We start from the raw sequence: 21,673 nt of genomic DNA, 5'->3' as shown, positions 1-21,673 counted from the left end.
AACATATATATATATATATATATATATATATATATATATATATATATATATATATATATATATATATATATATATATATATATATATATATATATATATGAATGAGACAAGGCACTTACGTAAGCTTTTTTTAACACTTGACTGCTTAATCCGGTTGTTGTGAGAGTGTGTTGGAGGTGGAGGAACATGCAGTGTTTGTGTCCTTGGGTTTGGTTTAGTCTGGTTTACTCGTGCTTTTAAAGACGAGGTGAAATAACAGGGGATGACTGGCGTATCTATGACATTTTCCACTTGTAAGTTTTCACTCTGGAACAGAATTAAGTCAAGAGATGGTCCTCAAAAACGCTACAGTGACTGACTGTATGGTACAAAATAATGGAAGAATAAACACTCGTGTTTGTTAAACTGATATTAACGTTGCTCTGAATAGGATGTAATAGTAAAACCTCACTAAACATCTTTCCTATTTCCCTGAGCGAGACAGGAATAGAATTTGTTTGTTGTTTTTGCTCTCTAATATCTAATCTTTCCTACCAGAGAAAATATACCAAAATACATGTATAGGTTGCATAAGTTTCACACTGATATCTGCTAATAATTATATCTTACTCAACTGCAGTTGGGTAGACCTATCATTCATGATTAGGGCCTGCTTTTAATGTTTTTTAGTTCATCAATTATATCCTTTTGACCACTGATAAAAATCCAAGTGTTAAATGTCAGTTTCAGCTATTAAATAGAAAATGGATCATTTTTGTCACCATCTTTTCTGGTGTCCTCCCAAAATATGGCATCCAAATCGAACCTTGTGTTTGCGAGGAAGGGTTAGTTATGGTAATAATAATAATAATAATATATAATAATACAATTATATAATACAATATAATAATAATGATTAAAAATAGTAATAATTATGATAATAATACAATAATATAATATAATTATTATTATTATTATGATTAAAAATAGTAATAATTATTATAACAATAAAAAATAATCAATAATATATATTACAATTTAATAATAACTATTATTAAAAATAATAATAATTATGATAATAATAAAAATAATAATGATAATAATGGTCATGAAAATTGCAAGAAGTTCCCCTTCATTTCTTTCAAAAGCCTTTTGAGGGGGAAAAAATTTCCATTCCATGAGAAAATACCGATAGCCATTATGAAGTTTAAACACAGCTTTAGGTATTTTCCCAACAGTACATTGAAGAACGTGCATCCAAAGCAGCTGAAGCACAGCATCACGCTGCAGTGAAACTGGACTGGTTAAAAATGAATTAAAAACAATGATTGGAGACAGAAAAAAGTGAAACTTTCTAAAAATGATTACTTCAGGAATGCATTGCACGAAAAGGCATTTTTATTACAATAGAAATAGAAAAGATAAAAGCATTGTTGGCATCATATTGGCTTTATCACAGCACAAAAAGCACCACGGACACAATAACCAACGTAGAAAAACTATAGAGATAATAATGAACGTGGGTTTGTTGGAGCAGAGAGAAAACAGGACTGAAAATAGTCGGCAGCTCCACAGTCACAGAGCGTCTATAAATAAAGTCAGGAAAGTTCACAAAGGCTTCGTGTGGAGTTTATAAAACTACAGAAATTCATAGAAAGTGAGGTGCGTCTCCGAATGAGACGAATACTGTAACTAAGACAAAGACAGACGCATGTCGAGTCCTCGGCTTCCCCTCCGCACGTGGACCTGATCTAAACACTGACGAAGATGCAACACCGGCTCTCAGCTGCATCCCAGGTGATCAAATAATAATAATAATAATAATACTGATCTCCCTTTGAATGCTCTATCCTGTATTTATTTCGTTTTAGCATTTAAAGGACTCCCTGCTTTTATTTGTGTATTTTATTTGCATTTTACCGTCCCTGCTTTTGAACCTAATATTTGTCTTTTGTCCCACTGTAGCACTTTGAGATTTTATTGTAAATGTAAAGTGCGTTATAAATAAAATGTATTATTATTATTAAATAAAGACAATATTTATCAGGATTTGGAGGAGATCCATTTCAAACAGACATAAATTCATCTCTTATGTAATCCCCACTCAGCTCTGACTATGAATTTATATCAATTATAAAATTTGTGTTCATTTCAGGTCATTTTGTCACATCGATGTATTAATAATAAAAATAAAACAACCTTCTGACTGAGGTTCAGTGAGTTTACATGTTCATAGATCCTGCTCTGTGATTATTCTTCTGTTTGGAACGTTTTAGCCAGAGATTGGTAAATAACTCGTACAGTAAAGTGTAGCAAGGCAACCGCGGGTACAATTTCTGCTCCGTGTGTTATTGTTCTGTTCAATATCATGTGTTACTTTTGTTTTGTTGGGCTGTTTGATCATCGTTTTCTTTAAGTATCACATTGTTTTCTCAGTTTTTATAAATTCATAAGGACATTTTCATTTTCAACATGTTTTTTCCACTCTATGAATAATCATTTTTATAGAAATTAAACATGCTGATCAGCGGGTTTTTCAGTTGTTCAGCTGTCTGACGGGAGATTCGACTGTTGGTTTCCTTAGCTAGGAAACTGTTTTTGAATTGGCTCTTTATGAATGAATTGGATTATTTTATAAATAATTATGATTACAATGAATTGAATTCCAATTGGACTTTATTATTTAAGTGCCTTGAGATGACATTTGTTGTATTTGGCGCTATATAAATAAAAATGAATTGAATTGAATTGAATAGTTTCACGTTTGGATTGGTGGAAATTTCCTACGTTTTTCACTGAACTTTCTGCCTCCTCTGGAGCCTCAATCCGTTTGGAGATCTCAGAAATATTAAATGCAAAACTCCGGGGACTGCTGCCTTTCCTTGGGGAAAGCGTTTTGCTTCTCAAAACAATATGCGTTCAACAGAGTAATACATTTGCATCACAAAATGGTTCTCCAGGAAAATGTCAGAGCTTTCCTTTCCTTTCCTTTTGTTTCTTTTAATTTCCTTTCCGTTTCGTTTCCGTTTCGTTTCCTTTAGTTTTTTTTTCATTTTGTTTCCTTTCCTTTTGTTTCTTTTCTTTTTGTTTCCTTTCCTTTAGTTTCCTTTCGTTTCCTGTCCTTTTGTTTCTTTTCTTTTCCTTTTGTTTCCTTTCCTTTTGTTTCCTTTCCTTGTCTTTTGTTTCCTTTCCTTTTCTTTTGTTTCCTTTCCTTTAGTTTCCTTTCGTTTCCTGTCCTTTTGTTTCTTTTCTTTTTGTTTCCTTTCCTTTAGTTTCCTTTCGTTTCCTGTCCTTTTGTTTCTTTTCTTTTTGTTTCCTTTCCTTTAGTTTCCTTTCGTTTCCTGTCCTTTTGTTTCTTTTCTTTTCCTTTTGTTTCCTTTCCTTTTGTTTCCTTTCCTTTTCTTTTGTTTCCTTTCCTTTCCTTGTCTTTTGTTTCCTTTCCTTTAGTTTCCTTTCCTTTTGTTTAGTTTCCTTTCCTTTCCTTTTGTTTCCTTTCCTTTCCTTTGAATTCCAATTGACTTGAATTGGACTTTATTATCTAAGTGCCTTGAGATGACATTTGTTGTATTTGGCGCTATATAAATAAAAATGAATTTTCTGTTTTTCACTGAACTTTCTGCCTCCTCTGGAGCCTCAATCCGTTTGGAGATCTCAGAAATATTAAATGCAAAACTCCGGGTTCTGCTGCCTTTCCTCGGGGATGAGAACGAGCGAGCGAAGCTGTGATGGAGACATTAAAGAAAGCAGCTATGGAATCACTGCTGCAGACGGCGCCCGAACAACCCGAACAACCCGGACCACCCGGACCACCCGGACCACCCGAACAACCCGGACCCCACCTCTGGTGGTCTTTGAATTTGGCTTCTCGTACTTTGAAGCCAAAAATAATCCGGATCCTGAGAGACGCACGGCAGTGAAAACATGACGAGCAACAGATGTTTTGACCTTTAGCCACATTCATCGTACTGTACAAGCGTGAGTCCCACCACATAAACACCGATAACAAATATATATTCTCACGTGTTCGAGATACACGAGTTCATGTGTAAACATTGACCGAGCCAATCAGAGGCTTCGTACCCACGGGAGTAAGATAGTAAGGATACAAACACACACACACACACAAACACACACACACACACACACACACACACCCAGAACACACACACACACACACTCCTGAGATGCCTTAATATTGGGCCAGATTGTTTAACAATGCTATAGCTTCAGTTTCCTTAGAGTGGGAGACGCGCTGCATCATGGGTAATGCACTGCTGCATCGTGGGTACGGCAGTGGGTCAGTCTTCTGGCAGTGCTGAGTCAGATGGTGGTTTTCCTCCTCTGAGGATCAACCTGTGACAAACTGTCCACTGTTTTCTCTGCATTTAGGACACTTACATTTCCCTCGGGATTAATAAAGTATCCATCTATCTACTAGCCTGGGAATTCCCATGCTGCTTTGCGCGCGATTTCATTCACACTGCAAAGGCAGCCTGGAAACCACCGCCCTTATTTTTGCCTGAGTTAGGGAACCAATCACAGAACGGGGGGGGGCAGCAAGACGATGACGACGTCTATGCGCGACACCGAAGCTTGTAGAGTGTTAATCCAACATGGCAGCGGACGCAACGTTACCGTTCGATGCAGCCTTAGAAAGTGTTTTAAGTAGCTTAGAACGCAAGTTTACTTTTCAAAAAGAGCAACGTTTGGCGTTGAAAGATTTCATTGCCTTCTTCCTCGTCGAATTTCTGTCGCTCTACATACGTCATCTGGCATAAGTGATACAATTGGCTATGAATCGCGCGCAAAGCAGCATGGGAAGAACCAGACGCCATTTGATAGACATTCGTAGCGCCCAATAAACGGCTCTAGGCATTCGTAAACCACGCCTCAAATACGAGAAAATGCACACCTAGTTCCCAGGATGCGTCAGCCAGGCTATCTATCTACAGGAACATCAGAGGAAAATATACGTGCTGTACGTCTGTTGGTTTCTGTATAAAGCCAACTCCTCACGCACCAAACCCGTCGTCTTTAGAGTCCAGTAAATATGCTCCACAGCAGTAAATGCAGACACATTCAGTTAAAGTCTCCAATAGCAAAATCATGAATATCTGCGTGTTCAACATAAAAAAATGAAGTCTAGTTATGTTTGATGTTAAATTACAGTAACTAAGTTACAGTAACAGTGTAGTAGATTGGAATACTGATAATATCAACACTTTCCGGAGCTCTGAACTGCAACAGTAAACTACTGATGTGAAATAAAAATCAAACCATGATGATGCTTGTTGTAACTGACGGTGATAGTCAGAGCGGATAATTGTAAACATTGTCTTCCTCTGGATGCTGAAGCGGCACCAGAGCGGTTAGTGACCCCTGATCGTTGATATGAAACCAAACGCTGACATCACACGGAAATGAACTGAGGTGGAAACCAAAGCTGCGTCCATGTTCAGGAGAGGCCGAAGTTCAGATTCATCACAGCGTGGCGTCTCGGCTGCTTTAAAGGGACAGTTCGCCTCTTCTGACATGAAGCTGTGTAACATCCCATATCAGCAGCATCATTTCTGAACATCTTCTTACCCCCTGCTGCGTCCTGTGAGCAGAGTTCCAGCCTCGTTTTGGTGTTGATGAAGGTAGTCCGGCTAGTTGGCTGGGGTTTAAAAAATAAAGCGTTTTGCTTCTCTAAACAATATGCGTTCAACAGAGTAATACATTTGCATCACAAAATGGTTCTCCAGGAAAAAGTCAGACCTTTCCTTTCCTTTTGTTTCCTTTCCTTTCCTTTCCTTTTGATTCGTTTCCTTTCCTTGTCTTGTCTTTCTTTTCCTTTCCTTTTGTTTCCTTTTGTTTCCTTTCGTTTCATTTCGTTTCCTTTCCTTGTCTTTCCTTTCCTTTTGTTTCCTTTCCTTTCATTTCCTTTCCTTGTCTTTTCTTTCCTTTTGTTTCCTTTTGTTTACCTGCTGTGCAGAGCGAGCAGTCCCCTGCTTCCGAGCAGCAAACACCGTAACAGGCGCGGCTGTCGGCAGGCGGCAGCAGGCAGTGATACGAAGGGAGAGAAAATAGGGCCAAGTGATTGTGAGGTCTGACTTTTTCCTGGAGACGATTCTGTGATGCGAATGTATTACTCTTTTGAACACATATTGTTTTGAGAAGCAAAACGCTTTATTTTTTAAACCCCAGCCAACTAGCCGGACTACCTTCATCAACACCAAAACGAGGCTGAAACTCTGCTCACAGGACGCAGCAGGGGGTAAGAAGATGTTCAGAAATGATGTTGCTGATATGGGATGTTACACAGCTTCATGTCAAAAGAGGCGAACTGTCCCTTTAACATCTCCTTCACATATTTATATGCCATGCTGTGTTCATGCCAGACAACTGTCTGATGGTGCATTTGGGTGTTCCCATCAGCTCGTAAATTCTGGAGGTATTTCACATCATCCGAGGCAGATTTAAATATTAATTTAAGTGATGCAACTCACTAATATTCTCTAAATAGCGTTCTTCCAAATGGTCGAGACGAGAAAGAAGCTGTAGAAACGCTCCACTGTGTTGTTTCTCCAGGCTTGTGGTGCCCTGGGCTTTGCCTCTCAGGCTGTAAAGGCTGAGAAGAACAGGGACAAACTCTGTTCAGAGCGGGAAAAGTAGCTGCAGCACCACCTCTTCTGCCTAATAAGACGAGGAAAGTGGATCATGCACTGCCAGATCTTTCATCTTTTTTAGCTTGCTTCCTGCTACAAACCCTCTCTTTAATCAGTATTTAGGACACGACTAAATATTTCAGTTTTTATATAACGTTTATCTGGAGAAAATCCCCAGAACACTTGAGGTCTGTTTCATACGGAAGAGTATTAGGGCCAGGCATAAGAAAAAATATTTATATTTTGCCTGTTGAGAATTCTCAACAGGCAAAATATAAATATTTTTTCTTATGCCTGGCCCTAATACTCTTCCGTAGTTTCAGCTCTCAAACACGGGGAATATGTTTATATCTAATTCGCATTGTAATTTTGAATCGCCTCATTTACATAATTCAGTTTAAACAAACTTTGGACACACTCCAGTTTGGATTGAATCTTTTTAAATCTTACACATGCCTCTTTTCTAACTGTTCTCTTTGAAAACCCCCGTTAAAATGAACTTGTTTGGCCTTTTTGTTCTGCATTATATCAGGTTTAAACTGCACAAAAGATAAGATGCTGGAGAACAGAGAAGTCTTTTCTTAGAAAAATATAAAAAACAACACTGACTTGTGGATTAATAGCACAGCAGTTTGCTCAGGCTCACATGTTTTCTGCTCATCAACCTGTTATTCATCCCACTGTAATTGTATATTTAAGGTATTAATGAAAGTGTGCAGATATTTTGTCCTAATAAAAACCTGGGAAACCGGTCTAAGTTTTAGCAGTGGCTTTCACAGGTTGAAGCCGACTCTTTTGGCCTGAAACATGGTAACGTTGGACTTTACCGGCCGATCAGGATCACCCGAATGCACCGACAGCTTCGGCCTACGGGTGTGAACGTGAGGCAGCTCCTGAATTTGGACGCAGCTGGCGCTCCGCTCCCTAAAGTCGCTTAAACACTGGTGTTACTTCCTGTGAAGTCATCACTGATGTCATCTGGAGGTCTGGACCTGATTAGGAGCCTGGGCGTAGAGGTACTTCCAGATGGCGTAGTAATGTACGGCTGCTCCCATCGCCACGAACAGGTGCCAAATGGCGTGCGCGAACGGGACGATGCCATCACTTTTGAAGAAGACTATGCCGAGGCAGTAGCAGGCTCCACCGACCAGCAGTTCATACAACCCCGACTGCTCCGGCTGGGGAGAGGCAGGAGGGTTATCGTTGTGTAAACACTCACACAGAACAGAAATGGTTGAGGTAACCGAGTGGCCTCACCATTGAGACGATGACCAGGGCGGGAAAAACTCCCATCACCGTGTAGCAGAGCAACTCCATGAGCTTATACCTGCGGGAGAGAGGTTGTTCTTTTAATCTTTTAATGCCAAAGAAAAGGTCAAAGAGGTCAAAGAAGCACCGCTTTGTGTTAGCTTAAACAATGTGAGACAGCTTTAAATTGGGGCTGGGCACCGATTAAAATGTTTAATCTAATTAATCACATGATTTCCCTGATTAATCACGATTAATCGCATTTGTACGCAGAATCCAAAAATGAATCCAAAAGTAGTGTATAGCTTTTAGCATTTAGCTTTATTTTAAATGTGCTGCCATATGAATGAAAGTCCCATAACATTTGTTGTGCAAACACACTTTTAACATCAGCATCTTTCTGTAGTTTTTATGTAGAAGCCTTGCTCCACTGTCTGTTTCCTTGAATGACTTGCTGCTATCAGTTGTGTGTTTTGCCTTTAAGTGATATTTTAGACTGGAACTACTACGCTGAGAAGACAATTCAACTTGGCAGTGTTTACAGATGACTTTGGTTCTGTCGACTCCGCCGTCTGGAAGAACTTTAAAATGAAAATGGCCGAGTAAAAGTTCCGTACCCTTCTCCATGTTTGGTGGATCCGCCGATTACTTTCTTTTCCTGTTCCACAGCAGACAGCAACAGACTTTTACAAAATAAAAGCCTGTGAGCAACAGACACTGGCTGTGTTCGAAACCACCTACTTCTCCTACTACTCCCACTACTCATACTATCTTTAACTTTTTTTAAGTTCCCGGATGCATACTAGATTCTCTGAAATGTTGGGTATGCATCATGAGGTTACTACTCATACTCAAACTACCCAAGATGCAATGTAACGTGACGTCGCCGATCGTCATTTCCTGTCAAAACGGCAGTTTCAAGCTAGCTACAACGAGGGTAGGTTCACTTCCTGTTTTCAAAACAAAAGCACCAATTGTATCGTAATGGCTTTCCCTATGATAAAAGGCAACGGGTATTTTATTTTGTGAAAATAACCGGAAGTGTGTTGCTCACTGCGGCTAGCTTTAGTAGCGCCGAATTCATGGGAACAAAGTTGTAAATAGCCGGTATTTTGTCAGATTTTCAACACGTTGGGGATCTAAACGACTACTTTCTCGCCTGGAAATGTTTCAAATGTTGCTGAAGTTTACAGAGTTTAGAGCTTAAGCGAAATCAGCTTCAGTGAAATGCATTGTGGGTAAACGCTCTGCATACTGTCTGATCAATGAGTATGCAGAATGGAAGTATGCAGTATGCGGTTTTGAACACAGCCTTTTACAATAATAAATAAATAATAAAACAGGGGTGGTCCGCTGCGTAGTGGGTTGAGCAGGCGCCCCATGAACAGAGGCCTGTGCTGCGTGTTGTTCCCCCTCTCTCTGCCCCCTGCTTCCTGTCTCTCTGAACTTTCCATTAAAGGCACAAAAGCCCCAAAAAACAAATATATTTTTAAAAAAATTGTTTTTTTTTAAATAAATAAATAAAACCTGCGTTAATGCGCGATAAAATATTTATCGGCGTTAAATAATTAATGAGTTAACGCGATAATAACGAGTTAACTCGCCCAGCCCTACTTTAAAGGCTTTACATTTTATTCAAACCTGCAATGGATCGGCATCGACTATGAATAAAAAGTTTGTTGCATCCCTGCCATCAAAACCGGTGAGCTAGTTCCATACCATGAAGAAAAGCCACCGAGCAGCCATTTCAGTTTAATCAAATTGTTCAGTGTGGCCACAGACCTCTCATGGAAGAAGAAGACATAGGTGGTTCCGAAAGACGCCATGACCCACACCAGCCAGCGCATGTGGCACGCCCAGGGACCCAGCTCCCTCAGGTTCAGCCTGCAGAAGCAACAGCATGAAAACAGGCCGACTTTACGCATATTTTACACATGTTTTGCAGTCCGGTGTGATTACCAAGGGGCGTAGGAGGCAGCGATGAAGAAGTAGATCACCATCCTGTCACACATGTGGAAGCAGTGCTCCACAGACCTGGAGAAAGGGGTTTGTTTCAGATCATTCAGCGGCCCAGATGTGGGTGGAATTCATGCCCGGGTGTGTTTGTGTGTGTGTGTACCGCAGGTGGCTCTTCTTCCAAGCCACCGTGTGGAACAGGGTGGAGATGATGAAGAGCGAGGTGAGGCCCGCCCCGTAGACCCAGGCCGACAGCCGCTCCCATCTGTCCTCCGACTCAAAGTGCAACACGGAGCTGCCCAGCAGGCTGGGGATTATCCACAACTGGAATATACACAAGCACAGCATCAATGAAACATGAGACGCAGACAGAGCTGCAGCATTGGCTTCACTAGGTGTGTCGCCCCATTTGTATGGCATAACTAACAACTTTCAGTGCTGTGTGTGTGTTCTTGCACTTACTGTTGAGTGAGGACCAAGTCTAGTTTTTAACCAACAGAGTGAGGACATTTTTACATAGTGAGGACATTTTGGCCGGTCCTCACTTTGTTTCCCTCTAGATGACCTCCTCAGGTTATATAGATGTTATCCTCTAATTTTCTCAGTAGGACCTCAGAATTAGCCTGACTACGTCATACTCACGATTCTAGTCAGAATGTGAGTCTGATACCGCTCGATAGAGTTCTGAGTATGGGGCGTGTTTCAACCGAACCAGGAGAAAAAATGCCTCTTCGCTCAATTGGATAGACCTACAACCAATCAGAGCAACGTAGTATGTGACGTAGATTAAGTGACACACACTTGTTGTAGGAAGGACGGCAAAAACATCTTTTCTATCGATAAAAGCCTTTATCGCATTCCTCTGTTCGTCTTTCAAAATGAATGCAATGTGGAGATCCTGTAGAACAGACTCGATGGCAGAATCTACACACCCTAGCTCTCCAGCGGCAGCCATGTTTGTTTCAAACGAAGTCAAACCAAGCGCTCTTTAGTGACGTAGTCGATAATGTCCCTGTTGATCATCTGTCCATCATCGTATAAAGCCCGCCCTGGCAATCTGATTGGGCCGACTGATTCGATGTCGGGCATAATGATTTCCCAACTGAGCAGAGCCAGACCCAACTTCCCCACCAAAAATTTTATGGGCGGGGCTAAGTTCGGCTCGCACCCAGGCTACCTCAGAATGTCCTAAGTGTCAATTTTTCACCCCTAAAGTTTAACACAGATTAAAATCTTTTTCTGAATCTTTTGTGCTTCTCAAAATCTGAAGCAGTGTTATTGGATCACTACGCCACTGAGTGTCTGGAATGACACTTTTGGCGCTTTTCCACTAGCTCGGCACGGCTCGGTTTGGTTGTGTTTCCATGACACTTCGTGCCTCCTCGAAGTGGGCGGGGTCGTCGTAACACGGCTGCGCGTGTTGCTGCTCACCCCGTGGCTTTTTGTCGCACAGAAGGCAAGAGAAGAGAGCCAGAGAAGACTCCTGGCCGCCAGACAAAACAGTATTGAAAAGTACCGGAGAGTTTTGTCACGAGCTTCAAAAAGACGACGTTTTGAGGTAAGCTAACGGTTGCTAACGCTAGCTTTTGTTATCCGCGTTATGACGCTTCCAGTGACGACACTCATCGGCCAATCAGTGGAAGGCAGTCGGCTGACGTCACATTTTAGTAACGCTTCGGCCCGCTTGGAACCGGGGCTGAGGTGGTACGGAAAATCTTCCCGGTTGCAGGTACGGCGTGCTAGTGGAAACACGCAAAAGCGCGCCGAGCCGAGCCGAAGCGAGCTGGTGGAAACACGCCATTTGTTTGTTTCTAAGTGAACTAGAAATACTGGTCCTCACTTTGTGAGTGGTTTTACTCGGTCCTTACTCAGCACTAAGTACGAGAATGTGTGTGTGTGAGTGAATGTGTGTGTCTGTGAGTGCTCACCGCATGCGTGGCACAGTTGGCAGCATGCTCGTATTCTGTGGGCTGGTATCTTTTGTTAGATGGAACACGGTTGTTCATAAACCTGAAAATGATCACACATCAGCAGATTTAACTCAATAATTAGAAAGTGAGCTTTGATTTTAATCGACAAAGATTAAGTTTACACGCAAAACAAACTGTTCAACGAAGCATCTCTGAGTCATTCTGACTCGGATGCAAGCAGCGATTCAGAATATTTTAGCGTATAAGTTCTACTTTTGGGTTTTAATTCATAAAGCTGAGACATGTAAGCATTAAATTACCTTTCAAAGCTAAATCTATTGACCTTTATCAAATAGAATAGAAACTGTACGAGCTGAATTCACGCTGATAACATTTTTAACTGAATTAAAAAGCTGGCGTTTGGTTTAAAATCTTGGCCAGGTTTCTTAAAAATCATGCCGAACATGTATATTTATATCCTCCTGCATCTCTGAGCTGCTAATAAAATTTCACCTCCACCCTCTCCTCTCGCTTAGCAACGCTGGATCATGCTTCAACTTGTTGCCATGGCTGCTGTTGCCCGGCAACCGCGGGTAACCCCGAACCGACTGAACCAGAGGGTCCGTCCTGATCGTTTCCCTCATAAATAGTTCACGTGCACACACCTGCATGTGCACGCTCACACACACGCGCACGTTGACTTAGATCTGCTCCTCGAACACTTTCGCAGAAGATAAACACAGAGCGGCTCGCTCACGAGGTAGCCCTCCGTCAGTGATGTCACTGTTGTCATGGAAACCACGGAGCAGGGATTGTCTTTTTTCTTCTTCTTTTTTTTTTTTCGACAACAGAAAACTCCTCGTTCCTTTCATCTGCTCCTGCAGCTCCTCTGCCGTGCCTCCTCTCTGGTTGGTCCATGATTGGTCCATGATTGAATTAACATGCAGAAGAGGCAGAAGCCCCCACAGCCGCCCCCCCCCCCCCCACCACCACTGCCTCCACGCTGCATCTTTCAGAGCCACATTTCATAAGAAACCCAGATTTCTGTACTTCTGTCTTTTTCCTCACATACGTGACACACCCACAAATATACGTGCATTGTTTTCTGAGACCGGTGGGACTCACGGGGAATAACACGCAGCTTTTTTTCTTTTATGATTCACGTTGTTATTCCAGCCAAAGGGGAGCATAACATGCCTCATCCATACTGTTCACATCTGTACAACAGCTGTTTGTGTACACATCAGGGTAAACTATACAAAGCTGTAAGAAACACAAGTGAATGTGTTTGTCTGCTGCATTTCTGTGATAAAAGCGGAGCAGATCAGCTTTCAGTGCGTCTCTGCAGTCTGACAGACGGCTGGACGTGTTCTCCACCCACACAAGCTGTCATACGAGCCATGATGGACGGGTCCAGGTGAGAAATCCACCTCACACTTACAGCAGCTAGGAACAAAAAGGTGTCTCATCTCTCTTTTCTCCGTCTTTTTTTTTTTTTTGCTGCTGTTTATGGAGCATTGAGAGCTATTAATACGGACTGACCCAACCCAGAAACTCGCCGTCCTGCCCCAAATAAAAAGGCTTCCCGAGTCCAACGGCGGCTTCACTCGGTCTGACCGACTCTTTCTCTCTGGTGCGAGTTTCTGTGCATGTGTCAGCGCCAGGCCTGCCGGGTCATTAATGACTTTGTCAAGCTGGCTGGTAATTAGCGGGCCTCAGGCCAGGCAGCGACACAGTGAGTGGACAGAGAGGAGCAGAGCTGTGGGAATCCTTTCACACAGCAGCAGGGCGAACGCAACATGAATAACGGCTGGATTTTACCGTCCAAAACGTGTCAAAAACGTAAAGACTTTTCACTAGTGCGGAAGTTAGAAGTCCAGTAACTGAGATGCCTGATGGAAAATGAAGCCTCGGCGGGACGAGCTGCTGTTTTCATCTTTCTTATGGGTCACCATCAATGAACTGCATGTTAGTTCAGACTCTGGGGCACTTTACACGGAAACGAAAACGGGTTAAAAACGCAAAACCTTTTTGCGGATGCACTACATCGTTTAGATCAGGGATTCTCAACCTTTTTTCAGTGATGTACCACTTGTAAAATATTTTTTCTGCCAAGTAGGCCTGCCCCCTAACCAGCGCAAAGCATTTTTTGTTGAAAAAAAAGACGTAGAACTGTGTCAACACTGTCTGTTTTATTAAACTTTGCAACTGCAAATAAACTGCATTCTCCTCAACTGTTTGCAAATGAAAATATATAAAAAATTTTGGGGGAGCCTGTGTTCCTTTACCGTCTTTGTCACCTGTCCCTCTGTGTTCTCAGCAGCACTTTAACCAGGACAGTGATTTATTTCGTCTATCATGTAAAAGGTAAATGCCGCGATTCATGGTTATCAGTCGCGTCACTGTTACGTAGCGCGCTCTAGTAGCCAGTAGAACGCCGCCATTTGGGTACCTGCCCCGCTGCCAGCTGTGTTTGTAAACATACATGAACTTATATTAATTGATATTTATAATGACTTTTGAATTGATGCTATTTTTTAAACATATTTTTCAAAATCTCAAGTACCCCCTGGAGTGCCTCCAAGTAGGCTACCCCAAGGGTACCCCCATTTGAGAACCACTGGTTTAGACGGTAACAGCGTTTTGGGGGCATGAAAACGCAAAAAAGTGAAACCGCCCTCCAGAGTGGAATTCTTGAAAACGCTCCAGTCGCGCCACCGTGTAAAGGATGAAAAACGCAAAACTGCGTTTCTCGTCACATAGAAAGTAGAAAGACTTGGTCTTGGTAGTGTTGCCACCTAGCCATCTGGCGTGTTTACTGCATCGATAAATATGAAGCGTCACACACTTTTGCGTTTCCGTGTGCACGCAGAGTTTCACCCTAAAACGCTCGTCTAAACGCAGATTTAAAAGTGAAAACGAAACGCCACTTTTGCGTTTTGGTTTCAGATCGTTTCCGTGTAAAGGTAGCCTCTGTCACATGTAAAGTGAACCGGAATACGTGTTGTGTTGAGAAATGACAAGTAAGTCAACAGGAATATGCAAAATAAGGCAAAGTAAAAAACTGACCGTACACTTAAAAGGTTAATCACAAGCGTTTATCGCCAAAGTGACGTCATTCTAACCATTAAGAACGCTTCCTTTAAGCTAAAATATTAAACGTAAAGCTCTCCACTAAAACTTTTCTTTCTAAGCTTCTGAAGAAATTTGATACATAAATCCAAAAAAAATGTGATTGGTTTAAACTTGTTTTATGTGAATCAGTGACTTTTTCATGTATATCTGCGTTTATTAGGCCTAAAAAGGTAAAAACAGGAGTCCGTAACTTTAAGTCTGACCGGGTTTGAATGACATAAAACATAAAAGTTTAAATCATAACACCTGAGAAGATGAACTCAGAGAATATCTGACATATTTCCTTCTGGAAATGAACCGCAGAGTAACTTTATCAGTCAACAAATCGGTACGTTTGAATGTAAAGGTGTGAATAAAGGAAGGAACCGCTCAAAACACGGCTGCTGGGAAGATGCATGGCCGTACATTTAGGTCACGGACAGAAAATAAGACATTTAAATGTCTTTTATAGACCAAAGAAATAAATCCTTTGAGTTTTTGTGTCACAAATACTAAATAAAGTGGTCAGCGCTGAGGATGAGGAGGATATCTACGCCTATATGGCCCATTAACCCATAAGAACCCGGACCAATTTCTACTTAAATGAAAATTAAGGGGGTCATAACACAGACTAAATAGACCACATAGAACACATTTCTGACATTTTTTTTCAAAATATCCCCCCCCCACTGTCAGAGATCTGTAATGTGACATATGTCACATTGGGCGTTAAGAACCTGGATAATTTCTCCATCAAGGAAAATTATGGAGACATAAAACAGACTAAACCGACTATATAGAACACATTTCTGACATTTTTCTCAAAATAACACTCCCTAGTGTCAAAGATGTGTCAATGGGTGTTAAATGGTTTGAATTTTTCCTTTAGCAACCAAAAACAAGCGATTAGCTAGCTCTGCCCGTAGTGCTAACCTGGCACACAGACATCTTGGAACTGTTATTATGGGAAGATTAAATCACATATAACCTGTCACATGACCCACCAGGAAGTCAAGTATGGGTCACTCTGACAATTCATTGTCAATATTGGTGAGGATGGGAAGGGAGGACACGGATGCGGACTTCAAAAGTAAAGGTTGGTTTATTAAAGCATAAAAACAATGAGCAAACAAAAGGCGCGGCTAAGCCGGATTAAAAAAACGTAACTATGAAGAACAAACAAAAAGACTTGGCATGGAAATAAATAAATAAATACTTAACTTTAGTGAAAATGCCGTGGAACATGGTAATAACGGGAATCAGGTCAGGTATGAATGACAAACAAAGATCCGGCGACAAGACAGGGGAGACAGGAGACTAAATAGAGGGCTGGGAGTGATTGGAGACAATGACTGACAGGTGAGGGGAATTAGCTCATTAACAGAGCGAAGGGGAAAACCAATGGCAAGACTGAAAAACTAAACATGAACTGAAAATCAAAACCTGGACCTAAAACATGAAAACTAAAAACAATAGTCCCATGGCGTGACATTCATGAGCTGAAATCAAGGATAAAGTTTTTCATGGAATTTTCCAGAACATTTAAAGGGCGTGTGCCACCTGTTCTTATGGGTTAAGACAAAAAAAACAAAAGAAAACACATTGAATACCAAGATGATGAGGAGGAGGAGGAGGAAGATTAAACAGGAAGGGGTGGCATACGTGTTTTGTAAAATGTTTGTCAAGTAAATAAATCCCGTTTAAGTGGATAAAAGATGCAGCAGTGGTTATGAGACGAAATGCAAATGTTGTGTTGTATCGGCTGATTGAAGCCACGCAGCATCCTCAGCATCCTCAGCATCCTCAGCATCCCCCCCCCCAGGCAGCAATGACACATGGGCTACACCTTTAGAGTGCTTTCTATTCACAACTCATAATGTCACTGAGGTGAAACGTGCCTCTTACCTTACAAGATTCATTTACAACGGTGTGAGCAACAGTTGACGGCAGACAGACAGCTGGGCTCGCAGCCCGGATCCCCTCTGAGTGCTTCGGCTCAGATTCAGCGCGTCCCCGTCACTGTCGTCCTCTGATCCTCATCTCAAAGCAGAGCCCGGAGACCGACGCGGCTGCCTCTCAGAGGGTCCGGTCCGGAAGTGTGGGCGTCGGGGACGAGTCTCTCTCTCAGGAAGCGGTCAGTGCTGCTGGTGCGCGTGTGTGCGTGCCGCGCGTGCCTCGCATCTCTCCGTGTCTCTCTCTCTCTACAACCACCGGTTCACCTCCTCATCACGACTCGACGCGGAAAGCTGTTGTTCATCGCTGAAGGCTGCCACATCATTTTCTGAGGGACTGGTCCACAGAGCGGGGGAGTCGTGCTGCCTGCAGTCCCCCCTTCTGCCGCCAGGTGGTGCTGCCGGTGCACAGTTAAGCTCATAAACTTTCTTTTTTTCTTGCTGCTGCTGGCAGGAAATTCAAAACATTGAGGACTTTTTCTAATAAAGTCTATTTTTTTTTTTTTAAAGATGGTTTCTAATCATCAAAAAATTTATTTATATAGCACATTTCATGTACAAACAATTCAAAGTGCTTTACATAAAATAAAAGCATTGCAGCAGGGAGTGGAAGAAGCATTAAAAATACATAAAAGAATATAAAGAGAAACAAATAAAATCATTTAAATGAATTTAAAAACAAGCAACAGTCCAGATAAGTTCAAAGATATCGTGCAGATTTCATGCATAGACACATGAGAACAGAAATGTTTTTAACCTGAATTTAAAAATGTCTCCATTTGGTGAAAGTTTAATCTCCACTGGCAGTTTGTTCCACTTGTTTGCAGCATAACAGCTAAATGCTGCTTCTCCATGTTTAGTCTGGACTCTGGACTGGACCCTAATTGAAATTCTAATTGAACCCATTTTCATTTCCATGTTTCTGAGTAACCCCGCCTCTACTGAAAACGTGTTGCACATTGAGCTTTTCACTGTGAAACAGACATCCCCCTCAGGACCCCCAGGTGCCAGAAACACAGTACTGTGCAAAAGCCAAGACTTCTTTATATGTTGCCATGGAAACTTGAATTAGGTGCGGTAATTTATTGAGCCATATGCAAACTAACAAGACTTCAACACAGCCTGAATCCTCTTAGACGAGCTTTCCTGTCATTTGTTAAAGCCCTCTTCAGGAATAGTTAGGGATGGGAATTGATAAGATTTTTACGATTCCAGTTCCATTTTCGGTTCTGCTTAACGATTCTATCTAAATGTAATGCCTGAGAAGGCATTCATTTAACCTTAACCGTTACTAACAGCAGCTTTTACAATCAGGCAAATGGTGCTAACATGATAGGCAGTGTTTGTTGTTAGTTACCTGCAGTGTTAGCCGAGGACATGCTAAAGTTGCTAACGTTGTTGGGTTCAGATTCACCAACGTTAGTCCGGAGCGGATCGAAAACGCGACATTCATTCATAGTTATTGCATGTTGGTAGTATTTCCTCCCTTTGGTGAAATATTCACTTTGCAAGTTGCCCTGTTGTCGTCTTTTTTAGGGATGTGTAACCAAACTTTCGAGCGTTTGTACCGCTTGGGCGCCATGTTTACTGTTGGCTGCGCTGGACGTCATTCGCGCCCACTGGAATCGATGAGGGAATCGTTTTCAAAATTGAAAAACGATTCCAAGGAATTGAAACACTGGGAACCGGTTTTCAACAAGAACCGGTTTTCGATTCCCATCCCTAGGAATAGTTTACCAGTCTTTTTGCTTTTTGAAGGACTTTTTAAAGGCCAAAGACTCTGAAAAGAGTAAGGCATTTTTGCTGATATTGATTTCTGGGTCGCAGGCCCAAAATGAGAAAAGAGAAGATCCTGCAGAGCAATGACCAAAGGTTGGGATACTTCAGCCTTTGCTCCTTTCGTCTTCATTCACCTGTTTCGAAGTCTCACCTCCCGCGGATGAAACTGAGTTGTAACAGTCACTCACTGGAAATCCTGCCAACAAAGCTCTTTAAATAACCAAACACTGGACTAACCTGGACCCATCTGAAGCAGACACAAAAGCGCAATGATTCTTAAACACTCTTAAAGTTTCTTAAAGTTGCATATATCCATGTTAAGGGTTCAGTTATTGCACAATCTGTGAGGCACACATTTAGCTGATAATATAATACTCCCACAGGTGGAAGGTGGCTACATATTTGCCCTTAAAGGTGAGCATAATCGTCATTTTTTCCTGTTTAAATGATATTGGTTATAAGAATGTGCTGCTTTGATCTTAGAGGTCAAACAGCAGAAACTGAAGTGTTTGCTGTTATCTGAAAGAAGCCCTTCTTTGGTATTTCAAGGACAAGGTTGGATGGTATTTATCCAGGACCAAAGACGAGGTCTGAACTGTTGGAAAAGTGACACGATGCAACTTTGCATAACTTTCACAAAAAAGCATGGATGCGTTTGTAAATTCAGATGTGTGACTCAAATTTATGCTGGTGTTTTCCCCCACTATATGTATATATATATATATATATATATGTATATAAAACCCTCCATGTATAATTTTTGATCTGGTGGTCGTCATCAGCTCATTGAGTTTCAGCACGTGTGGTTGTTCAAACACTTAAACATTAGTAGAGTTTCTCTATAACCTTGTTCCCTAAGTGCTCTCTTAAAGATTAGGACCGACTTTGTCCAGGTTTTTAAAAATAATGGACCCGATGAATACAAAGAAAGGAGTCAAACGGCACTCTGTAACAATAATCTTTTATTCAATGCATATTATGACCAGCATAAGCTTTTAATAAGTACTTCAGCCTTTTACTGAGATTAATATAAAATAGCTGCTTCAAGCATTTAGCTCAGACTTAGCTCTTTGTGATTGTGCTAATTCGACTCATTAAGTACCATTTGCAGACCTGAGGTCAGCAAAGAGCTTCATAGGGATTTCAAACACTGTTTGACTTGACGTCTGATTGTTAATCTGCTTTATATAAAGAATAATAATAAAAAACCATGATAAAGATATAGGAAAAAGGCTTTGTGTAATAAGTCAACAGTTTTCTTCATGTCTGTGGAGACGGTTACACTTCGGTCAGGGAGACGTAAACCTCAGCTCACACTATCTTCAGGTCTTTCATAGCAGACGCCAGAGTCTGAAAACACATCGATTCCACGTGAAACCCCAGAAATATGAGCAAAGCACGACAGTCTGACTGCACAAGTGTCTGCGTGTTACCTTGACATCCCAGATGCACATTCCTCCGTCCATGCCGGTGGTGCAGAACTTGGTGCACTGGTTTCTTCCCCCCTCCAGCACTGAGATTTGGCTGAAATATTGTTGAAAGTATGTTAGAGTTTGTGTAAGAAAAAGCCAGCACATGTTGACAAATCGTGATGTAAATATTAGAGCGATGAGTTTATTAAAAGCTAAATATTCTGCATTATTTATTAAGAGTGAAGAGAAATAAGGACATTTGTGAATAAGATTCTAAAAATAAAAGACTCTACTTTGTGCACATTTATTTTTAAAAGTTTTATATTTTTATTAGGGCTGGGCGAGTTAACTCGTTATTATCGCGTTAAGTCGTTAATTATTTAACGATGATAAATATTTTATCGCGCATTAACTCATGTTTTATTCATTTATTTGAAAAAATATATTTATTTTTTGGGGCTTTTGTGCCTTTAATGGATAGGAAAGTTCAGAGATTTTATTTATTATTTTATTATTGTAAAAGTCTGTTGCTCACAGGCTTTTATTTTGTAAAAGTCTGTTGCCGTCTGCTGCGAAACAGGAAAAGAAAGTAATCGGCGGATTACTAGGCAAAACACACAACTGATAGCAGCAAGTCATTCAAGGAAACAGACAGTGGAGCGAGGCTTCTACATAAAAACTACAGAAAGATGCTGATGTTAAAAGTGTGTTTGCACAACAAATGTTATGGCACTTTCATTCATATGGCAGCACATTTAAAATAAAGCTAAATGCTAAAAGCTATACACTACTTTTGGATTTTGCGTACAAATGAGATTAATCGTGATTAATCAGGGAAATCATGCGATTAATTAGATTAAACATTTTAATCGTTGCCCAGCCCTACTAAATACTCAATAGGTTTACTGCATTATTTATTAAGAGAGAAGAGAAATAAGGAGATTTGTGAATAAGATTCTAAAATAAAAGACTCTACTTTGTGCACATTTATTTCCCAAAAGGTTCAGTTCAGGAGCCTTGTACATGTGTCCACCTCCCTCAGATCTGTGCATTAAGCAGCACCCAGTTTTATCCAGGAAACAGCTCTTCTGCTGACCTGATGCTGTTCTTGTGGAGCGTGTTCACGTCCTTCTCGGTGCTCTGCGTCTCCGAGGCTCGGCGGTCCAGGTTCTGGAAACGTTCCCTGGCACTGATGCCCTTCTGGGCCGCCTGCTTGGGGATGTCGAGCTTGCCCCCAAATGTCAGGCTGCCTTTGGCGCCGTCATACACGAACAGCACAGGGTAACAGTCGTGGCCCTGAGGAGGCAGAAAGAGATGCTGGTCAAACGCCGCAGTGGCGTGAGAACCGAGGTTCTCTACTATGAGTAGAGATTTGCAAATGATCTTAACAGCATATCTTTCCGTATGTCAGCTTTCTACCACAAACACATTTCACCGATTACATTAGGTGTGTACAGTATGTGCTTTACACGAAGGTCACGAACTTCCTAAATTTTATTATAAAGCCTTTAAGCTCAATTAAGGTGGTTGACCACATGAACAAAAAGCTATTTTTGCATCTAGAGAACAAACACGGCCAATACTTCCCAAGCTTAAAGAATAATCACAGTGTTTCCAAACGAAAAGAATTCCTGAAGAATTCTCCATATTTTTCTCCTTGTTTTTGTTTTTTAAAT

At 41.3% G+C, this 21,673-nt stretch overlaps 2 protein-coding genes across 4 annotated transcripts in view; both read right to left on the bottom strand.

Moving 5' to 3' along the window:
* Positions 1 to 6,926: 6,926 nt before the first annotated feature.
* LOC142379183 (monocyte to macrophage differentiation factor 2-like) lies at positions 6,927 to 17,146 on the bottom strand. The gene is made up of 7 exons (XM_075464316.1): positions 16,760 to 17,146; positions 11,759 to 11,840; positions 9,994 to 10,154; positions 9,834 to 9,908; positions 9,657 to 9,758; positions 7,884 to 7,953; positions 6,927 to 7,804 (listed from the first exon to the last, which is right to left on the bottom strand). Exons 1-7 carry the CDS (start codon positions 16,771 to 16,773, stop codon positions 7,601 to 7,603), a joined length of 708 nt encoding a protein of 235 aa, XP_075320431.1. The 5' UTR covers positions 16,774 to 17,146; the 3' UTR covers positions 6,927 to 7,600.
* Positions 17,147 to 19,534: 2,388 nt separating this feature from the next.
* arpc1b (actin related protein 2/3 complex, subunit 1B) overlaps positions 19,535 to 21,673 on the bottom strand; it is a 10,110-nt gene continuing 7,971 nt past the window's right edge. For all 3 annotated transcript variants that reach the window (XM_075462474.1, XM_075462473.1, XM_075462472.1), the window contains exons 8-10: positions 21,094 to 21,293; positions 20,019 to 20,109; positions 19,535 to 19,935 (exon numbers count right to left, since the gene is read on the bottom strand). In XM_075462474.1, the coding sequence (XP_075318589.1) occupies positions 19,897 to 19,935; positions 20,019 to 20,109; positions 21,094 to 21,293 (330 nt within the window). In that variant the 3' untranslated portion in view covers positions 19,535 to 19,896. The remainder of the gene's footprint in view (positions 19,936 to 20,018; positions 20,110 to 21,093; positions 21,294 to 21,673) is intronic.

This window comes from Odontesthes bonariensis, chromosome 4 (assembly GCF_027942865.1).
Source record: "Odontesthes bonariensis isolate fOdoBon6 chromosome 4, fOdoBon6.hap1, whole genome shotgun sequence".
Lineage (NCBI taxonomy): Eukaryota > Metazoa > Chordata > Actinopteri > Atheriniformes > Atherinopsidae > Odontesthes > Odontesthes bonariensis.
Note: the sequence above shows the minus strand (reverse complement) of the source record. Positions and strands in the feature narration are given on the sequence as shown.